The sequence below is a fragment of the Miscanthus floridulus genome, chromosome 7, assembly GCF_019320115.1.
Source record: "Miscanthus floridulus cultivar M001 chromosome 7, ASM1932011v1, whole genome shotgun sequence".
Taxonomy (NCBI): Eukaryota; Viridiplantae; Streptophyta; class Magnoliopsida; order Poales; family Poaceae; genus Miscanthus; species Miscanthus floridulus.
The window spans coordinates 56,761,573-56,783,146 of NC_089586.1; the positions used below are offsets into that span (position 1 = coordinate 56,761,573).

Here is a 21,574-nt window from a genome sequence, read left to right on the forward strand (position 1 = left end):
CAGCTTACTAAAGTTGTCCACTTTCTACCGGTCAAGACTACCTATTCAAGAGCGAGACTAGCAGAGCTGTACATGGAAAGGATAGTGTGTCTGCATGGGGTCCCAAAGAAGATCATGTCTGATAGGGGTACTCAGTTTACATTGCAATTCTAGCAGAAGGTACATACCTCTTTGGGAACCAAGTTGAATTTTAGTTCTCCTTATCACCCCCAAACTAATAGGCAAACTAAAAGGATCAACCAGATTTTGGAAGACATGTTGAGAGCTTGTGCATTGCAATATGGTACTAGTTGGGATAAGAGTTTGCCATACGCTGAGTTCTCATACAACAACAGTCACCAGAAGAGTCTCAAGATGGCACCTTTCGAGGCTTTGTATGGACGTAAGTGCAGAACCCCGCTGTTTTGGAACAAGATAGGAGAGACCCAAGTATTTGGACCAAATGTTCTTAGAAATGCTGAGGAACAAGTGAGGACGATCAGAGACAACTTGAGAGTGGCACAGTCCCGACAGAAGAGTTATGCTAACACTCATAGAAGAGATTTGACTTTCAAAGTACGGGATTATGTGTACTTGAAGGTGTCACCAATGAGAAGTGTGAAGAGATTCAATATGAAAGGAAAGTTAGCTCCATGGTACATTGGTCCCTTCAAGATTCTAGAGAGACATGGAGAAGTGGCCTACCAACTGGAACTGCCTGAGAGTCTATCGGGTGTGCATGATGTGTTTCATGTGTCTCAATTAAAGAAATGCCTACGAGTACCTGAAGAGCAAATACCTTTAGAGGAACTCACCATTAAGGAGGATCTAACATATGAGGAGTACCCGATAAAAATCTTGGAGACCGCTAAGAGGGTTACAAGGAGCCGAATTATAAAGATGTGTAAGGTACAGTGGAATAGGTACATAGAGGATGAGGCTACTTGGGAAAGAGAAGAGGATCTGAGGAAAGCATACCCGCAATTGTTTGAGTAAGCACCATCCAACCTTGAGGACAAGATTCTTTTAAGGTGGGTAGAATTGTAATACCCTAAAATTTGCATCATTTCAAAATAGGCGAAAATGATTTAATTGTGCATTTTGTGAGCATTCAAACCTAGGAAATTAATATTTTTTATTAAATTAAAAGCAACTATAAGGCTAGCAACATTTTGTGCACTCATGCTGCTACATAAGTTTTATTGTGACGTGTGCATTTGGTTAAATCTAAAAATGATTTTTTAATCATTTGAAAACATCTTTGAAAAGTTATGAAACAAAAAGAAAAGGCAAAAGCCTTCACTCCCTATTCCCTTCTCGATCTCAGCCTGGTGGCCAAGCCTACGGCGCCCTTCCCCCACTCCTTCTTGGCCTTGGCCCACTCGCCCTCCCTTCTTTCTCTCTTGGGGCGGCCCACTAAGCTGCCGCAGTCCAGCCAGTAGTCGAGCCATGTGGGTGCACTCTCTCCCTCATTTGGCTCACTCACGTGTGGGGCTCGCTTGTTAGCGCCGTCCCTAACCACCTGCGCCAAAATTGGATGGACATCGGCCTTATCCCGCCACCCCATGCCCATTCTTGTCGGTGCTCTTGGCCTCCTGCATGTGTGTCTAGGCACTCTACTTAAGCTGCCGCCCCCTCACACTCTCCTTTCCCATCTACTCGCTCCATCACCTCACATAGAGCTTGTAGTGCCACCACAACCCTAGCTCGCACCGTCGAGCTCGGGCCTCAACATTCTACCGCCTCACTGCCATCTCTGATCCATCTCCGCCTCCATTTCATCCATAGTGAGAATCCCTGCTTCCCCTCTTTTGTTTCATGTCTTTCCTATCTCAAATCGTGGCCTCTGGGTCTATTTTTGTGCGCCTGTGAGCTCTTCTCATTGCTAGCCATGGTGGTCACCACATAGGCCGTTCCCCGACTGCGTATTGGGCCTAGGCATGATTGTCATCGCCCCTACGTCATCCCCATCCGTCGGTTCATCAAACCGTGGCCCATAGAGCCCTTTTTGCTCGCACCGACGACCTTCTCACCGTCTGCCATGGCTGCCGCAGCACTGGCCTTCTTTCCCAGTCACATTAAACCTATGAAACTTGATGTGTGAATGTTTGCCTGGCTTGTTGAACTTATGGTGGTACATTTTTGCACACTCATGCATTCAAATTTGAATTTAAAATCATTGAAATATATGCATGCTTGAGCTGGGAAAAAGAAAAAGGAATTAGAAAATGGAAAAAGCCACTTGGGCTGAATCTCCCCCTCTCCATCCCTTCGGCCTATAGAAGCAACCCACCTCCACCCCTCCTTCCCTCCCTTCTCCCGCGCAAGCCAGCCCAGCAGCGTCGTGGCCCAGCTCCGGCCCAAGCCTCGCTCACGCTCCTCTCTTCCCCTCTCCTTCTCACTAACACCTAGGCCCCTCCTGTAGCTTCATCGTTGACCTCAGGCCGGTAGCCGTACATGGCATAGCGCCACGTGTAAATGCTTTGCCAGCGCCACCCTAGTGCCAGTAGAGGTCAGCGGTGACACGGTGACAATGGGACCCCATGACATCCCTCCTTTATCCTCCTCTCCTCTCTTCCCCCTCACTATGAGCTCATTAACGCTGACGCCATGGTCGCCGCCATGCTAAGACATCGGAGTAGCTGCTAAGGCACTTCAATGTGTGCATAGGCAAGCTCTAGCTATAGCGACATGACCAAACGAGGTCAACCGTGTGAGCATGTGGTGGATAAGCATGGCCGCAAGAAATATCTCGCCACCGGGACACGGACCTAGCCGACCTATAAATAGGCCTGGTTGGTGATGCTCTCGCCTCACCCTCTCCACCATCAGCTTTGTCGAGGGCAGGAACACCCCATCTCCCCCTCTATTTCCCCTTTCTCCTCTTCCTTTCCACTTTCTCCCATTTTCCCCCAATTTGGGAGTTCACCAACGCCATTAGCGCCACCTCCCCTCTTCTCCTTCTCCGCTATGGCATTGGCCAATTGGAGTGACCGGAGAGTCCCCAAGCTTCTCCTCTTCCATTTTTCGTAGCTAGTTGGTAGCTTAGGTCTTTGTGTTGCGCTACTCGCATGTGCCCCGCTCCACCAAGCCACCATGGCCGTCAACCATCACCGACAAGGCCACCCCAAGGCACACCACCACCACTACACTCCTCACTCACCCGCACACATGTACACATAGTTAGTTGTTTAGGATAGGGCCTAAAGTGCTGAGTCCACCACATGGCGCCACCGTTACCTCTCTCGTGAGCCGCCACCACCACCGTGGGCACCCGCTACCATCAGAGATCCTGCCACTGGCTATGGCATGACCCCATGAGCCCCGTCCACCACTCGACCATCACCGCTAAGGCCCGATGCTATCGGTGTGGCCAACTCTGGTGAGCCTAGCCTCCCCTCCCCTGTTCTGACGACACGGTGGCCACCTCCATCCATCACCGTCTCCCCTCCTCCCCCTTCTTTGTGTCCGCCATGTGGGACCAGGTGGAAATGGCGTAGCTGTCATCCCTCTATCCTTGTCCGTCCCCCTCTCTCTCTTACTCACTAACATGTGGGCCCAAGGCCATAACGCCGACACCACCATTACTGCTAACACAGGCAAGGTGGCCCACCCATCATCCACACACACACCCCACACACACAGCACGGGGTACGCATTAGAAAATGTTGGGTACACCTAGCTAGTGTACAGAGAGAGTTAAAAATACATCTTCCTTGCTTAGAAAAATTCCTAGAAAATTTGTAAATAAACTAGATGCATTACGGAATTTAATCATGTAGTTTGCACATATTTTCATGCACCAAAAAATGCATACAAAATTCCACCTAGTTAAATAGCTATTGAATAAACTTTTAAAATACATAACTTTTAACCCTAACTCCTTTTTACATGAAACCACCCCTAAAATTCATCTAAAATCCAACCCTATCATTTGCACCTCGTGCCACCATATATTTCTGTGTTGCTTTTGCTCCATTTCTTTTGTGGTTAACGATAGTCTTATTTCAATCGATACGCCCAATAGACGACGGTAATCATCAAGAGGACGAGGACCTGAATTTTGTAGACGTGTCGGAAGGTAACAACGATGAAGGCAAGTCCTAGCTCCCCTCTCTACCATCTTGCTTTAAACTACTATAATGCTAAAAGATGACTATAAGATTATTACCCTAGAATATGAGCTTGGTTAATGTGATATGATTAAGATAAATGGTTATCTTGTTATTTTATGAGCTCCACGTTATGAATAGATTTAAGGATAATAATGGAACTTAATACTTGTTAAACCTAAAACTAAACCCCAACATGAGGCAAGTGGTGGTGAACTATGGAGGTAGTTTATCATGGCAGGAATGCCTAGAGAGGATTCCTATGGGAGATACTCGCCTCGGTCACATAAGGACCGGTTCATAGTCCCCCTTGCCTAGTGAGTTATTTCATACAGCAACATGTCTATATGGGTAGGCTTGATCTCACACCCCATTAGATAGAAGTATAATTTTTACTAGGAGGCCAGTGTAGGTAGCAGAATATCAGGAGCCGACATAGGGGATAGTGTAACCGAACCATCCAATTTATAAGAGCATAAGTACAATACCAATCACCAAAGCAATCAAACTATCATACTTCAGCCCATATAAACCCGGTAGTCTGATGAAATCATGAAGGATCTCAAACCAACCAACATACAAACCAAGATCGTACATGATTCAACATAACAAGTCACATGTTACATCATAGTTCACAAATGGTTCACAAGTATCTCACATACATCAAAGTTCACATAGTTATTACAAACCAAGTTCAAATAGCAGAAGCGAAGTAGTTTGACATCAACATCACACTTAGTTCAAATACATGCCAGTACCACGGTCATTTCCAGCAAAAGCATAATAGAGAGGATAACTTAGGAGTACCATGCCCCATGGTTTAGTCCTCATCCATGGTAGGATGAAGGCAGTTCTTATAGTACCCATGATACATCATATCATCTGCAACAAGAGGGAATAAACCCTGAGTACGACAATGTACTCAGCTAGACTTACCCATCATAAATCATAAATAATATGACACCAAGGAGTATGCAAGGCTTTATCGGTGGAGTTAGCTTGATAACATTTTGCATAAAAGCTTAAGTAACAAAACTTGGAGATTTAATATCTTTAGCATCAAATTGAATACCTATTCAATCAAGCATCTCTAAATTAGCACCTATACTAGAGCAATCACTTGATTAAGCTAACAAACATTAGTAACCATATCTGGTGTATTAATTTGAGCATCATCATAACCATCAAGTTCCATCAATTAATGCTATGTTGTCGCTGCTCAGTCAAGTTCTCACTATTCGGGAGAGACGGCAACTCGAATCGATTCCAACCAGCTGGGGAGTTATTCCTAACACAAACCCATACTTCCCCTATTGGGGTCATGTTGGGTCGCCTTTGGTGCAACACAGGCGCAGTCACGGGTCCGATTAGTGCCGCACCCTTAGGGATACTACCAGTCTGCCAGGAAGTTCAGGTCTAGCTTGCCCTTGGACTCACACCACTAGCTCCCCGCACATCCTTACTTCCTCTAGTGTGCGCACTTTCACTTACCAGGTCCTGGCCTGAGTTGAGCTACTCAGCTTCACGATCGAAATGGCTTATCCGGCCAACTAAGTGCTAGGCATGTGTTCAACATGACATGAGGACGTAAAGCGAATCGGTCCTTAACCGACACAGACAGGGATAAATAGACATCAAGACCTTCATGCCTTGTTGCTTCTCTATCACAATCCCGTCCGGTCTCCTTTTATTCATCAACACATGGTTATTTCCACGATAGCAATTATAGCCAACTGTGACTAGATATCTACTTATATCTTGCAGGTGACAGGAAATCACCTGACTTCTACCGGGCTAAGCATGGCTAAGCATATATTTGATCCTGGACCAACATAGGATTCAAGATGTATTTGTCTAGACAAGGAAAGTATATGTAGCAAGTGGTTCCAATCAACCCCTAGTACTTAATGCATCAACATAAAAGGACTCAAGTTGATATTTGGAAAACATAGGAGGCTTAGAATGCTCCAGGGCTTGCATTTTAGAAATGAGGAAGGTTGGTGATCAGGACACTCAGGAAGATCTTCCACGTTGACTCCTCCTTTCGCCTAAACCTCCTGCTCCTGGGCTGCCTGCTGCTCCTCCTGACGCTCGGGTTCGAACTCGAGTAGTGTCACTCCTTCCAGGGAACCTATTGCATGCATATGCACAAATGAGTATCATGAATGCATGAGAGATGAGATGACATGATGAAGTGTATATGCATGAGCATGGTTATCTGCGAGATGTATGATAAGTTTAACATTCATTGACCAAGTAGATGTATAACTTTCTTCTAGTTGATCTTTACTGAGTAGGTGCATATCTCTTCTATAGTACAAGAAGCATACACTCACCAAATTCTAGTAACCTAAGGTAAAGTTGTTCATCATTAGTAAGAGGCTTAGAACCTGCAGCTAACAACTAATCTCAATTAGCCTAAGCATCTACACAAGCATCACATAAGACAAACAATTACAATTTAACTTAGTAATTTCCTAGACTGTAAATAGCAGCTACTTATTTTGGCAATATCTAGAGTTCTACTAAACCAAATACTATGATCTTGCACTTTCTAGAAAGCTTACAAAACTACCTACAACTTTATTATAGTCATCTCAAGATTATTCAACGGCTATCAAGGTCAAACAAGGAAATTTCCTAGATCTATCTAGAAATTCCAGAGAATAAGCATTTCTAGAGACTAACTTCCAACAGCTAAAACTCTCAAACCATTTGGTCTATTGCCATGAAAATTTGACACAAGCAAGATAAGTAAGTCACATACAACTTTGTTGCTGACAAGATTCATAGCAAACATCATTTTATCCATGCAATTTACTTAACAACAGAAACTATCCAAAATAGTCACTATAATTGAATTATAGAGCAATTAATATTTCACTGCATATAAGCAATTAAATCTAGGCACAACCAATGGTACCAACAGGTCATAGACATCATATACACTTTAGAAAACATAATGGTCAAGCCCAAATAAATTATTTAAATGCCTTTATTTGGACACTAAGGTGAAATGAGGAACATATATCAAATTGCACAGTAAATTCTAAGAAAATTACAGTAGCCTACATATGACCCTAAAAGTCTACTGTACAAATTTTATGATATTTGGATAAGTATAGCCATCTCTACAAACATGACAAGTTGCATAGGCTTATTTTAGCAAAAATAGTTTAGCTTAGTGAAAAGTGTCAAACAATAGATTTCATATTTTTTCACTTTCATCCCAGCACCATAACACTGTGTAAAAATTAGCACGATCATAAGTTATGTATTTTTACCCTATTTATTTTCACTAAAAACTAGCAATTAATCAAGGTTAAATAGGAAGCCCATATTCCAAGTATACCTATTATAGGTTTAGCATTTTTCCTAGCTAGATCATGTCAACACAAGACCAGTAAAAATTGGAATGACAATTTTTGCACTTCCTTAGCTCAAGATATGCATTATATAAGATGGAAACAAATTTAAAAGCACTTATCTAGCTCAATTAAATTCCCCCAGAAAAATATCCCAAACAGTAGGTTTCATATTTTTATCAAATATTACACTTCATGAAGAATCCAACAAAATATGGATCACTCAATTTGGACACTCCTAGCTCTATATATGAATTTTTGAAGTTTGCTACAAAATCTAAAATAATAACTAAAGAAAATTGAATTTCAAATCAAGCGTAGCTGCTAGGTGCACCCGGTCTAGTGCACTCACTATGACTAATAGAGGGGCCCGTAGGTCAACAGGTCCCACCCGTCAGCGACACAGGAGCAGAGGACGGCGCTGACCGGTGGAAGCTCACCGATGGCGAGGTCTCTGGCAAAACCTTGGGCACCATCATGTTCCTCTCAACTCGCACTGAGGGGTACCCCAGGTTAGGTCGGCGGCTCACCGGAGCAAGCTCACCGGTGAGTATGGTGGACGGCGGTGGTCGCGTGGTAGCACGCCGGCCGTCTCCGGCCATGGCAGGCTTCGGCGAGAACGGCCCTACCTCTATGGTGACCTAGCATAGTTCTAGAGCAAGATCTAGCCATGATGGAGCAGTGGGGGAGCCTGACCGCATGCATGGTGGCACAGCGGCGCCCAGCGCACATGGAGGGGTTCTCCATTTTAGCTAACCAGCGGCAAGAGGTGGGTCTCCATCTCTGTGGTAGGAGCTAGGGTTCATGGCCATGCACAAACAACTTTGAGCGAGGATGGTGAGACCTAGGGGCTGCTAGTCATGGTGAGCTTGAGCTTGCGGCAATGGCAGTCATGGCGGGAGCTGCAGTGCATTCCCGCATGACGGTATGGTAGCATCTACCCTAGCTCCGGCCTGAGCAGAAGTGACCTAAGGCAACTACGGACCAGAAGATAGGAAGATGGGAGATACAGTGGAGCGCCCTGGCCACGGTGAGCTGAGAGCGCAGCGGCACTCTGGTGATGTCACGATGGTGGAAACGGCCGTAGGCCTTTACCTTGGGCTCGAACGGTGGTTCTATTGGGTCGAGGTGGTAAAGTAGAGCAAGGTGGAGCTATTGGCGTGGGTGATTTGGAAATGGAGCAGTGAGGGCTGCACGTGAGCTCGGCGAAGCTCATGGCGACAATGGTGCTTGGCTTCACCATGATGAGAGGGAGAGAGAGTGAGGCAAGGCGAGTGAAAGCGAGTGGGAGCGAGTAGTAGTGGCATGGCCCACTTGTTCATGCGCTGGCCCGACCGGCCTGATCATCACCGACGTACGACCACAACATGGCGATCACGGCCTAGCACAGTCGACCACTAACGCCGCACGCGTTCGCGGCCATCAGACTCTGATGAACCGACTAACAACGTGACTTCTTCACCTCTATCTCCTAGTCTGTTCATCCTTTGCAAAAAAACTTCATTAACAAAAGTTGTAGAGCTACATGTAAACTCCAACTTTGCTTCTATGGGTTTGGTCTAGATCGTCATGGTTTTCAAACTGCAATGGTCCAAAGTAGGCTAGATTGAAACTAAAAACCAGCTTTAGACTTAGCAAAATTTCTAAGTTTGAAAACAACATTTCATTGCTACTTGTGGGCTCTATTTGACCATGCTAGTCACTGAATTAGCTCATGACCCTTAAATAAAGTTTGTTACCCATGTCAAGAACTACAACTTTTATTAAGGGTGCACTATCATGCAAACACTCTAAGATAATGTTCAACTTTGGTCAAACTAGCATCATGTAAAAGGCTTTTCAAAGTAAACCAACACTTAGAAGCAAAATTGCCCATGTCATGAATACAAACATTGTTCCATCTTGCATCCTAAGTGTGTCTAAGGTATTTTAGTGATCAACATCAACCACTTGCATTAACAAGCATGACCATAAAGCATACACATGTTGCAACATAGAATAACAAAGGCATGTTTCATATGTTTCATATGAATGTTTCATATGTTTCTCTTGTATGTTTCATATGTTAATGCTCATATATGAATGAATGATGCTTATGCTCATGCAATGCAAGTGCAAAATGCAATGCTTAACACTAGCATGTTACAGCTAGGTTTTCTTCTGTGGTTCAGTTGGTGTGGTGGCTATGTGATCTTCCACGTTAAGCTTTTTGTTTTTGGCCACGTTCGAGCCCTTGTTTTCTTGGCCGTGTTCAAGCCATGTTTTTCTTTTGTGCTGATTTGGTATCATCATGTTTGGGGGGATTTGGTATCTTTTTGGTTTTGCGTTTCCAACCCCTGAGAAGCCGTAGTAGAGTTATATGGACATCTAAGGTCGCGTACATTCAGGTATGAGGTCTCATTAGGTCTATTTCGCCCACTGATCATGGATGAGGTTGCACCTATCATGTGGGGAAATTTGTACACCTCTGCAGAGTTACATAAACCGATTCAAATTGCCATGTCCATGGAATGGGCAAATGCTAGGATGGGATACGATGATTAGTTTTACTTTTTATGTGTAATGAAACTGGTAATGGAATCGATGTTAATCCGGGTACTAGTGGGAATGGTAATACTCTGCTAGGACCAATCCCTTAATTATAATCACCACTATACTTCTATTTCCACCCTATGGTTAGGGCTTGCTAAGTACGAAAGTACTCACCCGTTGTTGACTCACAGACCTCGGCACAGAACAAGACTTTGACTTCAACGAAGAAGCGTACCACAAGGATTAGAGATCCCACTAGGAGATTTGTTCGTAGGAGTATGACATCAAGGCTAGGATTTCGACCGTGCTCAAGTTGCCTATGGAATAGGACACCGCTTCGTTGTATAATAATCTCGCTCTAGAGACCACCAATAACGCTGCTTCACGGTCATAGTCTTCTGCTAGATATATAGCCTATGATCGTGCCCCCTTTGGGCCACTATTGTAAGACCTTATTTATAGATATCAATAAAGTTTGGAACCTTTTATTATATATCTGTGTACTATTCTTGTGTTTTGTGCATATTTGTGCATGATCCTGGCGCAAATATGGAAGCACTTAGGACTCTCAAATTGAGGGGCAAACAGAGATGGAGAAGGGTCCTACAAGTACACGTGACACGCAAGCCACTAGGTCCCACAGGTTGGATGGAGATGGAGAAAGGTGCCATCGGGTCCCACAAGTCGGACATGTAAGTCGTTGGGTCCCATAGGTCAGATGGAGAAGGGTCCCACAAGTACATGTCGCATAGAGAAAGGACTGAGCGGAGACTTTTATGATGAATAGCAAGCATCACGAATGAGTAACTACATGTCCCATAGGTACACATCGGATGGAAAAAGTACCGTGTGGATATCTATGATGAAGCACCATCGTTACAGATCGAATATTGTTTTTCACAAATTAGTAATTAGTTCAATGACGAAGCCCTGTTCATCATAGTTCTGAATAAGATCATCACAGATGAGCTAAAATAGTCATGTGAATGATCTATGACAAAACCCAATGTTGTTTTGTGATGTTTTTTGTGACAATACCTAATTTCATCATAGATAAGGGGGGTTCTAGGATCATCGCCAATGATCTATAATGAAACCGAAATTTTTGTCATAAAAAGAGATTTTTTATGACGGTTTTAGATTTGTCATTAAGATTTTTGTCATAGAAGTAGATATTTCTCGTAGTGTTAAGAATTGGCCTGGCTGGTTTTAGAACTGGCCTGCTCGGTTCTTCAGCTCGAAACAGCCTAAAAATGTTGTGAAAAAGTGTAGAAATGTCAGATTTGATCCAAACAAACTCCGATTGATCCCATATTTTGTGGAGATGGTTATAAGGGGGTTTTGAAGGTAATTCCAGAAGATCAAAACCAAACTACCTCACAATCAAAGAAGGTCTCAAAATCCATCTACTTGAGTAGGGTTTCCTCAATTTTTCCTCCAAAAGGTTGATTTTCGTGCTCGTGAAAAATCTGCCCAAACCACTTGGCAAAGATGTTGTTCAGGGGTTCTAGCACATATCCAAGCCCTCAAATGAACCCCAAAAATGCAGGAACTCAAAATCACAACAAACGGAGAAAAGAGAGGGGAGAGGGAAAGGAAAAACCAAATCCAACACAAAGTAAGAACTCAGATTCAAATATCCAATGAATGATTGCTTTATTTCTAAAGATCAACTAGGTCTAGTTCTTACAGAGGAAAGGTTAAAAACACTAGAGGAATCGCTATCTACACTGTGGCAACAGGAAGGCTTAGGAAAACTAGATCCGGACTGAAGTCTAAGACTTAGGAAATGAAAACTAAAAAGATGGCTAGTTGGAGCCACCTCCTATCTCATTTATAGAGCTATTAAAAATTCCCAACATGTCCTTAGATATTTTGGTTGAACCACTTAACCCAGGAGCAAAATGATCCAACTCGAGATCTATGCATCTGATAGCCATGAGCTCCTCATGACTTTGCTTCACCATGACGCAAGCTTCACGATGATGCCACATGCTTCCTCCAAGTCCATCACGAACTCCAACCAGGATATTAGGCCCAAACCGAAAAACTTTCAAGCCGATGGTCTTAAGGCCAAAACCACAAAACCCCATGGAGAAGCGTATTTGCTACACCTCCTCCATGATCTCGACATGTGTCACCATTGTCCTCGACTACCTGATCACCAAGTCCTCTTGTGTCTCCGCTTGACTTGGTCAACCACATAGTTGACTTGGTCAACATGGTCTACTCCTCAACATGTACAATTGCTTTGTCGATGTCCCCAAGTGTCAGACACCCACGGTTAGTCTTCTGGCCACCTTGGTTCCTCAGTTCAAGCCTCACGTCTGTCCTTCGCCACTTCTAGTCCATCAGCACAACACGTCTCTACTTGACCTTCTCTATGGTCATTGACCATCTCTATGCTCCACACCTGCACACCTAATTTCAAGCCTAGGCATCTCCCTTATTGACTGGTGGCTGTAGAGCAAGATGCACTTGGAGCAGCAGTTAAGGAAAGGGTTTGACCACCTGCTAATCCTTGGGTCATGGTCTATTTGGAAGGAACAAAATCAACAAGTTTTCAAGCGGGTGGCTGTCCTCCCTACTGTATTTGCATCCATGATCATTAAGGAGGGTGACCGTTGGATTCAGGTGGGCTATAGCCATTTAGCTACGTTGTGGGCGATGGTGGGGGACTAAGGACTTTTGGCTTCTCACAGGGTTATCGCTGGGAAGCTATGGTGTGCCACCCACATTTGAGGTCGTCCAGTGTTACTAATTGTAAAACTCTTACTTCTCCTTAATGGTACACATGTGTCACACCTGGTTTTAAAACAAAACCGAATGCACATCACATGTATGCCAGGATCTGTTTAATCATACATGCGATGACAATATAGTGATACAAATCAGTGTTTATTACAAAAGCGATTACAACATACTACAAAATGACTAGAGGTTCTAAACTAAATTTACGTCAAAGTATGAGCAAAGCAGGGTCACCATCCCCGTAGGTAGCTGGCCAGGGGTACACCAGCCTAACAACGACACTGTCTTTGGGAAATACCATCTTCTAGCACTACAAGAGCTTAGGCCTTTTGATGAAAACAAGGCCCGATCTTTCGATAGGTACAACTTCGATTGGTAGAGAACTTGATGTTCATGATCTAGGCTTCGAACCAAGACTGGTTCAGACCCCCACAACCATTACACTGCTGCTCTGTTGGTTATCAGCCACGCACAACGCAATTGACCTCGCCGAGAAGGCTTTCCTACAAGCGAATCGAGAACACAAGCAAGAATGGATAAACGCAATCTAAAATTGCAAATAAATATGAAGCTTATGATACTAAAAGGGAGTTTAAGTCTTTATTCAAAAGGACTAATCGCCACAGGTGAACAAGATCAAGAACAGGGGCCCTGGTTCGCAGCAAGCGATCTTGGCGATACAATTGCAGTAAACAATGTTTGTTTTACAAGGAAAACAAGAATGCAACAAAACTCAAACCCTAATGAGAGTGATGGTAGCTAATTATAGAGTATTGGACGTCACCCCTTGGATGCACCACCAAATGGGCTCTATAAGACGATACACGGTCCAATGGACCAAAAGACGGTGTCACAACACCCTAGTAGATTTTGGACGTTGATTTATTTCGACGATTCCCATTGACTCAGAATGAATTTTGGCATGATTCGTAAGCCAATGGTTAGCTTATCAAATTATCTTTCCATGGATATCTGGATCATCAAAAATGAAGTCCGTATGTGTCTTGAGTGTTGATTTTACCCAGGACTATTCCTAGAATCTGAGATGGACTTGAACTTGATTTGGGTCTCCGCCTTGGCGACTCGAACCAGATAAGTTTGGGCCTCCTTCTTGTTTTAGACAACCTTGTTGATCTCCAAGCATGTTTGTATTCATGGGGGTCTTGTCCTCATCACCTTCTATGACTAGCTGATTGTGATAATTAATGTCTTTTTCCTGTCATTGTACCCCTTCTATGACACAGTAGTGATGATATGACTATGGTCAAAGAAGGTGGGTCACTATCCCTCTTCTACTGAAAGGTCCTAAATAGCTAGAGGGGGATGAATAGCATAATAAAAATTCTACAAATTGACTAGAGCAACTTGTTAGACAATAAGATGGCAAAATAGCAATTTGCACTGGCTCTACTTTTACCACTAGCAAGCCACCTACACAATGCTAGTCACTATAATCTATATAACAATGGCACGCAATCAAATAAGTGATGTTACAACTACACAACTAGTGAGCTAGTGAGAAAACTAGTTACAATTAATTGCAACTAAACCAATTAACTAGCTACACATGATAAGCAAGCAAGCCCTACACAATTTATACTAGAAATTGAAATGCAGGTGATAGAGCAATTATGCCGAACCGAGCAAGTGTCCAATTAGAATACCAAGAGACAAATTGACACAAGATTTATCCCCGAGGTTCGGTTGCTTATCGGTAACTTATGTCCTCATTGTGGCGAGACACTAACTTGGTGGCTCACGCGCTAATAGGCATCACACGCCTAGCCACTGTTCGCCTAAATGGCCGTTTAGCCCATTTACACACCGTTTAAACGCTAAACGGTGGTACACCGTTTCCGTTTAATCGGTTGTTTTGACCATTTAAACGGTCGTTTTTCCTGTTTAAACACCCGTTTTGCCCAAATAATGGGCTAAACGGTAGGTGACCGACTGTTTACCGTTTAGCATTTAGGATAACACTGCGCCTAGCCCTACACAAGGGCACCGTAAGAACCACACAAGAGAGGCTCCATAAACCACGAGCAATCCACTAGAGTTACCTTTTGCGATCTCCTGCGGGGAATAGGCACAAGAACCCCTCACAAGAACCTTGATTGGGGGCGGATACAATCACCAAATTCCCTCACCAATCAATAAATCACCAACTGTCTAGGTGTCGACAATCACCAAGAGTAATAAGAAATCCACAATTACAATCATCACCTAGTGCCACCAAACATGCAACCTCAAATGCACAACACTAGGGTTTGGGACAAAACCTCTCTCAAATGAGCAACAAGCTAGGAGAGGGATGAGATGCTCTTCAAGCTCACAAGATCAACACTTTGAATCCTCGATCTCTCAATTTGGGTTAGCACAAAGCTTTGGGAGAGGAAGAGAGAGAAGGGGAGGAGCTTGTTCTTCCTTTTGTTTTTCACAAGATGAGCAAGTGCAAGAATGGAAAGAAGTTAGGTGGGGAAGAAGCAAAAGGGGCCAACCATATTACACCCTCAAACTGGCCAGCCTAAACAGGCCAGGCCGCACGGCCACCCTGCCAACGGGCAGCAGCGCCTGCACCACTGACGCGCGGCCCCGACTCAAACCAACGACTCCAAAAACCGCAACGGCCAGGGAACAAACGGTAGGGAGCACTTGCTCTCTCTAGTCTCTCCAGCTCTACAGGCAACACGCCTCCCATCCCACTCGGTGGATGACAACGAATGCCTGCCCTGGTCAACTCACGAATGGGAAACGGAGGGAAATAGACGAGCGGCCGCATGCAGCCGGACGCCGGTCCCCACTCCCCACACGGTTCCCTCTCTCTTGCGCATGCACAAAATTTCCACAAAGCCTCCTGCTGGGTCGAACCACGCGACGCGGCGCACCCCTACGCGGCCAACGCTCGCACCGACCAGGCGCAGTCATCGGGCTGGCCTAGCTGGCCAGCAGCCTCGTGCGCCATCACCCAGAGCGGGCCCAAACTGAGGCAGCCGACTCATAGAGCTAGCTGCGCCCGAGCACACCACATGACCCTAGAATTTTCAGTTCGGGCCACACAAATTTCTTGTTAGACAAGGCCATTTCAACAGAGAACACCTGCCTAAAAAAATTAGCACTGTGAGCCGGAATTTCTTGTTAGACTGCACAATATGTCTAAAACAAGTGCTATCTTTTTCCAAAGTCACCAAACTAATTTTAGCATTTAAGATAGCTTTTCACAAAACATTTTCCCGGGCTTTCTCATGCATCTCACCACGTCACTAAGCGCAATGTATATGCAAATGAGATTCACACTTAGTGGCACTAGATAACCATTGCAATTAAAATTTTTCCCTCTTTATAGTATGGCTATCTATCCTAAATATGATCATACACTCTATTTTTTCTTGACCGGCAAAACAAAATGGCCTTAGGTTTTATACCTTTGTCTTGAGCCCATTTTGTTTTTCTTTCTTCTTTTTCAAGTTGGAGCACTTGATCATAATCTTTTGGGCCATCTCCATCATATGAGTGCCATCTAGCTCTATCACTTGGTGTGAACCAACCTATCTCATGTCACTTAGAGCAAAGGGTTAGTTCACTTAGGGTTCATCAATTATCCAAAATCAAACTAGGGCTTTCACAAACCCAATTGTCATTAATCTTAGTGACAATTGCCCGTTTGTCAATAGGTTATGACCACATTATTTGTCACTACATTTGACATAATATATTAGACGAGATGATGACAAGTGTCTAGAGGGGACTCCATCTTCTAGTCTGAACAGCTGGGTGGAATAGTAGGGGAACAAAGAGAAGGGTGAGTACATCAAAATGTACTCCACAAGTATAGGAAAGTATGACATGACGACTAACACAAGGAAAGACTCATAAGGTTTGACACACGCACTTAAGCGACACATGATGAGGACATCGCTTCCTTGGATACAACCATACCTGTTGCACAGCAAGGGCCAATGACTTGAGCTAAAGCACGAGAACTTAATTATTAGGTAAAGTCGTTCCTCGCTGTCCAAACAATTTCTTCTCCAGATGGGGTACTACTAAATCCTTGTGATGATTTCCTTATGCTTAGGAACATGGAAGAAACTAGCTAGGTGCAAGGTCATCAAGATAACCATCAAGCGGATGCTGGTGTAAACAACAAGAAGACCATACTAAATATTCGAAGTGCACGTTTGGACATTGTAGCAGCACCAGATTGATTTGATCATAACTCTCGACTCCGGATGTTGTTGAAGGCCCATGAGTACTCATTGGAAAGATCTTTATGTCTATTTTCATATGGATCCAATGGCCAGACTCCACCGGAGATGAGCAGAATCAACGAAAAGATGTTTGGACCTCCAGTCATGGGCTGAGAACCACTTATCAAGTAAAGCCCACTAGGGGCCATTCTAATTTAGGGTTTCCACCCTCCCATGCCTCCTGGCTGTTTCCCACTATAAAAGACATGTAGCAGCCACCATTTGAGGGTGGGTTTTGTTCGGATGCAAGTTTAGCTTCAGCTACTTCCTTGTAAACACGTGTGTCGGCTAGACCACCCGATTTACTTGATTCAGAACCCCAAATTCGTGTCCTAATTCAGATCCGTGAGTTCTTTCTTGTTTATCTTGTTCTTGCTTGTTCTCGATTTCTTGCAGGTTTAGGGTTGTTCTTGGCACGGCAAGAACAACAACAAATCAAAGTCGATGTACCTGTTGCTAAGGCGCATCAACCCTGTTGGATGTTGTAGTCGGACAACCAACGTCGAATCCTTCCCCAAATCGAAGTTACCCCATCCTCTCATCGAAAGATCGGGATCAGCCCCGGCCATATCATGTGGTAATTAGAGCAAGGTTAATCGGTCAGAGTATCTACCCATCCCTTGTATCTACCTACAGTCCACAAAACTCCCCCCCCCCAAAAAAAGGATGGAACTGAAATCCCTAAGACAAGTTTGTGCCTTGCTGTTCTGCATAGTCCTTACTTGTTGAGTTTTCCGTTGCATCGATTGGTTGAGTTGCTGGTTCTAATTTTTAATCCATTAGAATTTCGAGTTCTATTCACGTTTTTGTCACCACCAGATCCACTGTTGCTATCACCACCAGTCCCACCTTTTCGCCTCCACAAGAACCACCAGATCCTCCACCACCATCATCTCCGTACCATCTCCGCTGCATTCCAAACATCCCCCTATTCAAACATGGAGCTCCCTAAAGTTTTCCACACATTGTGATTTGATTACCATATCTGAGTTCCTCGATTCAAAGAAAAAGAGTGTTTGTGCTTGTTCTCTTGTGCAAGTTCAATTTCTGTACCCCTAGTCAAAAAAAATTGTATGTTGTAAATTGTTTGCTCTCAATTTCTGGTTGCAAAACTTGAGAGTTGTACTGTAGGTAAAAAAATAAAAAAGGGGTAAAAGAATCAGAAAAACAAATGAAGCAAGAAAGATAGAAGAAAGGGTTTCAACAGTTATTATTTTCCACTTCGCTTGTGTTGTGTTGTTGGTGTCCGATGGCTACGTTTGTGTCTAGGCTCGCGTCTCTAGAATGGTTCAACCTAGGACCAGCACAATATCATCGTTGAACGATTATTCAATTTGTTTTGGCTAAGGTGGTTCCAGTTGTCCCTTGAATTTATTTCCAGCCACCTATAGCTCCACAAATTTATCTACAACATCATAGGTTTACATTCGCTGCCACAATTGTTGTTGTTCTTGCCGGCTGACAACACCTCTTGCAAGTGTGGTAAGAACAAGTAAGAACTTGGTTAAGCAAGTTTGAGAGGAATGGAATCAGCCATTACTTAGTTTTCTTTTGTTATTCGAGCACCTTCTTGTGTTATTACTGCTGTTCACTAACCATGTCAGGAAATGGTGAGGACGAGCAGGGGCAACACGCACACTCACCACGCACAAGGGGCATCATATGTGACTTCGAGCACCGTATGAGGTTACATGCTGAAGGCCTTGAAGAGGACATTCATGTTACCAATGAGCGCCTTGGGCAATTAGAGGCAACTCAAATTGGCACCAACCAAAGGCTTGCTGCGATGGAGGTTTCCATTGGTGAAGTGAACACTTCTCTTGCTGCTATTTTGGCTAGACTTGAGAGAATGCAAGACGGAGGACGTAACCATGCACATCAACACCACCGCAATGATGGTAGTGTGGGTAGTGTTTCAGCCAAGAATGATGATGTCTATGCAGGAGACACCGAGCATGATGATGAGGTGGATGCTCAACCCCATCGTCAACTGCACCGTAATCACCGTGGAATGGGTGCTAGGCCGCCACGCCGAGAGGTACGTGATAATGATGATTCTTTGGGTAAAATTAAGTTCACCATGCCATCTTTTGATGGGAAATATGATCCTGATGCAAACCTTACATGGGAACTAGCTGCTGATCAGAAGTTTGCTTGTCATGATTTCCCTAGAAATAAACATGTTAGGGCTGCAACTAGTGAGTTTACTGATTTTGCTTCTATTTGGTGGAGTGAGTATTGCCTTACTAATCCAAACAATACTCCTCAGACCTGAGATGCTTTGAAAAGGGTCATGAGAGCAAGATTTGTTCCTTCATATCATGCACGTGATTTGTTACATAGGTTGCAGTAATTTAGGTAAGGGAATAAATCTATAGAGGAATATTATCAGGAATTGCAAACTAGTATGCTTCATTGTGGTTTGGTAGAAACCGAGGATGCAGCAATGGCTAGATTTGTAGGTGGTTTGAACCAAGAAATTCAGGACATTTTAGCTTACAAGGAATATAATGCAATCGATCATTTATTTCATCTTGCTTGTAAGGCTGAACGGGAAGTGCAGGGACGTCGAGCTAGCACGAGGACTAACTTTTCTGCAGGTCGTGCTAACCCTTGGACACCAAAACCTGCTACTGCACCATCGACACAAGTAGTTGCTCCATCTCCTTCAAACAACAAACAACGCCCTTCTCCATCAAAATCATTAGCTTGCCCGGCTGAACCAACAAATGGAATAGCAGCTCCAACAGCCAAGAGTTCTTCTTCCATTGCTTCCTTGCAATGCAAGGGTTATGGACATGTGAGATGAGACTACCCAAGCAAGCGCGTTCTGATCGTGTGACATGATGGTGAATATTCCTCTGCTAGTGATTTGGATGATGAAACATATGCTTTGCTTGCCTCTAATCATGTAGGTGGAGATGAGAATCCAGTTGAAGAACACATTGGAGCTGAACATGCAGATTGTTATGAGTGCCTCATTGTGCAACGAGTGTTGAGTGCACAAATGGAGAAGGCTGAACAAAATCAGCACCACACCTTGTTCCAAACAAAGTGTGTGGTACAGGAGCGTTCATGTCGTGTGATCATTGATGGAGGGAGCTGCAACAACTTGACAAGCTTAGAGATGGTGGAGAAGCTGGCTTTGGATACCCGACCGCACCCCCAACCTTACAACATTCAGTGGTTCAACAACAACGGCAATGTAAAGGTAACACGGTTGGTACAAGTCAATTTTGCAATCGGCTCTTATCATGATTCCATTGACTGCGATGTTGTACCTATGCAAGCATGTTCTATGTTATTAGGTAGACCATGGAAGTTTGATACAAACTCTATGCATCATGGTAGAACCAATCAATATTCTTTTGTGCATAATGGAAAGAAGCTTGTGTTACATCCTATGTCTCCTCTGGATATTATGAAAGATGAAATTGCTAGAGCTAGAAAGTTGAACACTAAGGAGCATGTTAAGAGTGAAAATCAAATTGTGGCTAAGGAACTTGAGCAACATAAAAAGAGAAACACTAAATCTATTTATGATAAGAAAAATGAGATTAAGTTGAAGGGTTCCTGTTTTCTTGCTACTAAATCTGATCTAGAAGAGATTGATACTTGCACTACTATATGCTATGCTTTGGTTTGCAAAGAAACTTTGTTTTCACTTGAGGATACTCCTATTTCTTTGCCTCCTGCTGTCACTAACCTTTTGAAGGAGAACGCCGATGTTTTCCCAAAGGAGGTACCACCGGGACTGCCACCAATTCGGGGAATTGAGCACCAGATTGACCTCATTCCTAGGGCCTCCTTGCCAAATCGTGCTCCTTATAGGACCAACCCAGAGGAAACTAAAGAGATACAGTGCCAAGTGCAAGAATTGCTTGACAAAGGTTATGTGCGTGAGTCTCTTAGCCCTTGCGCTATTCCCATACTTTTAGTTCCTAAGAAAGATGGATCCTGGCGCATGTGTGTGGATTGTAGAGCAATTAATAATATCACAATTAGATATCATCATCTGATTCCTAGACTAGATGATATGCTTGATGAATTGAGCGGCTCAATTGTGTTCTCTAAAATTGATTTGCGTAGTGGTTACCACCAGATTCGCATGAAGTTAGGAGATAAATGGAAAACAACATTTAAAACCAAGTTTGGTCTATATGAGTGGTTAGTCATGCCTTTTGGTCTCACTAATGCACCCAGCACTTTCATGAGATTAATGAATGAAGTTTTACGTGCTTTCATTGGTAGATTTGTGGTGGTATACTTTGATGACATTCTGATATATAGCAAAACTTTGGAGGAACATCTTGATCATTTACGTGCTATTTTTTATGCTTTACGTAAGGCTCAATTATTTGGTAATCTTGAGAAGTGCACGTTTTGCACAGATCGAGTCTCTTTCCTTGGCTATATTGTGACCTCGAAGGGTATTGAAGTTGATCAAGCCAAGGTCGAGGCAATTCATAGCTGGCCAGTTCCCACTACGATCACACAAATAAGAAGTTTTCTAGGACTTGTTGGTTTCTATTGCCGCTTTGTGAGGGACTTTAGCACCATTGCAGCCCCACTACATGAGCTCACCAAG

The 21,574-nt window shown here is 43.7% G+C and overlaps 1 protein-coding gene across 1 annotated transcript; it reads left to right on the forward strand.

The window, feature by feature from the left end:
• The first annotated feature begins 18,583 nt into the window (after positions 1-18,583).
• LOC136465546 (uncharacterized) lies at positions 18,584-19,261 on the forward strand. The gene has a single exon (XM_066464231.1). The coding sequence runs from the start codon at positions 18,584-18,586 to the stop codon at positions 19,259-19,261; it is 678 nt and encodes a 225-aa protein (XP_066320328.1).
• Positions 19,262-21,574: the final 2,313 nt, after the last annotated feature.

Coding starts and splice junctions, on each gene's coding strand:
- LOC136465546 (XM_066464231.1), top strand. CDS start 18,584: ATGTCAGGAAATGGTGAGGACGAGCAGGGGCAACACGCACACTCACCA.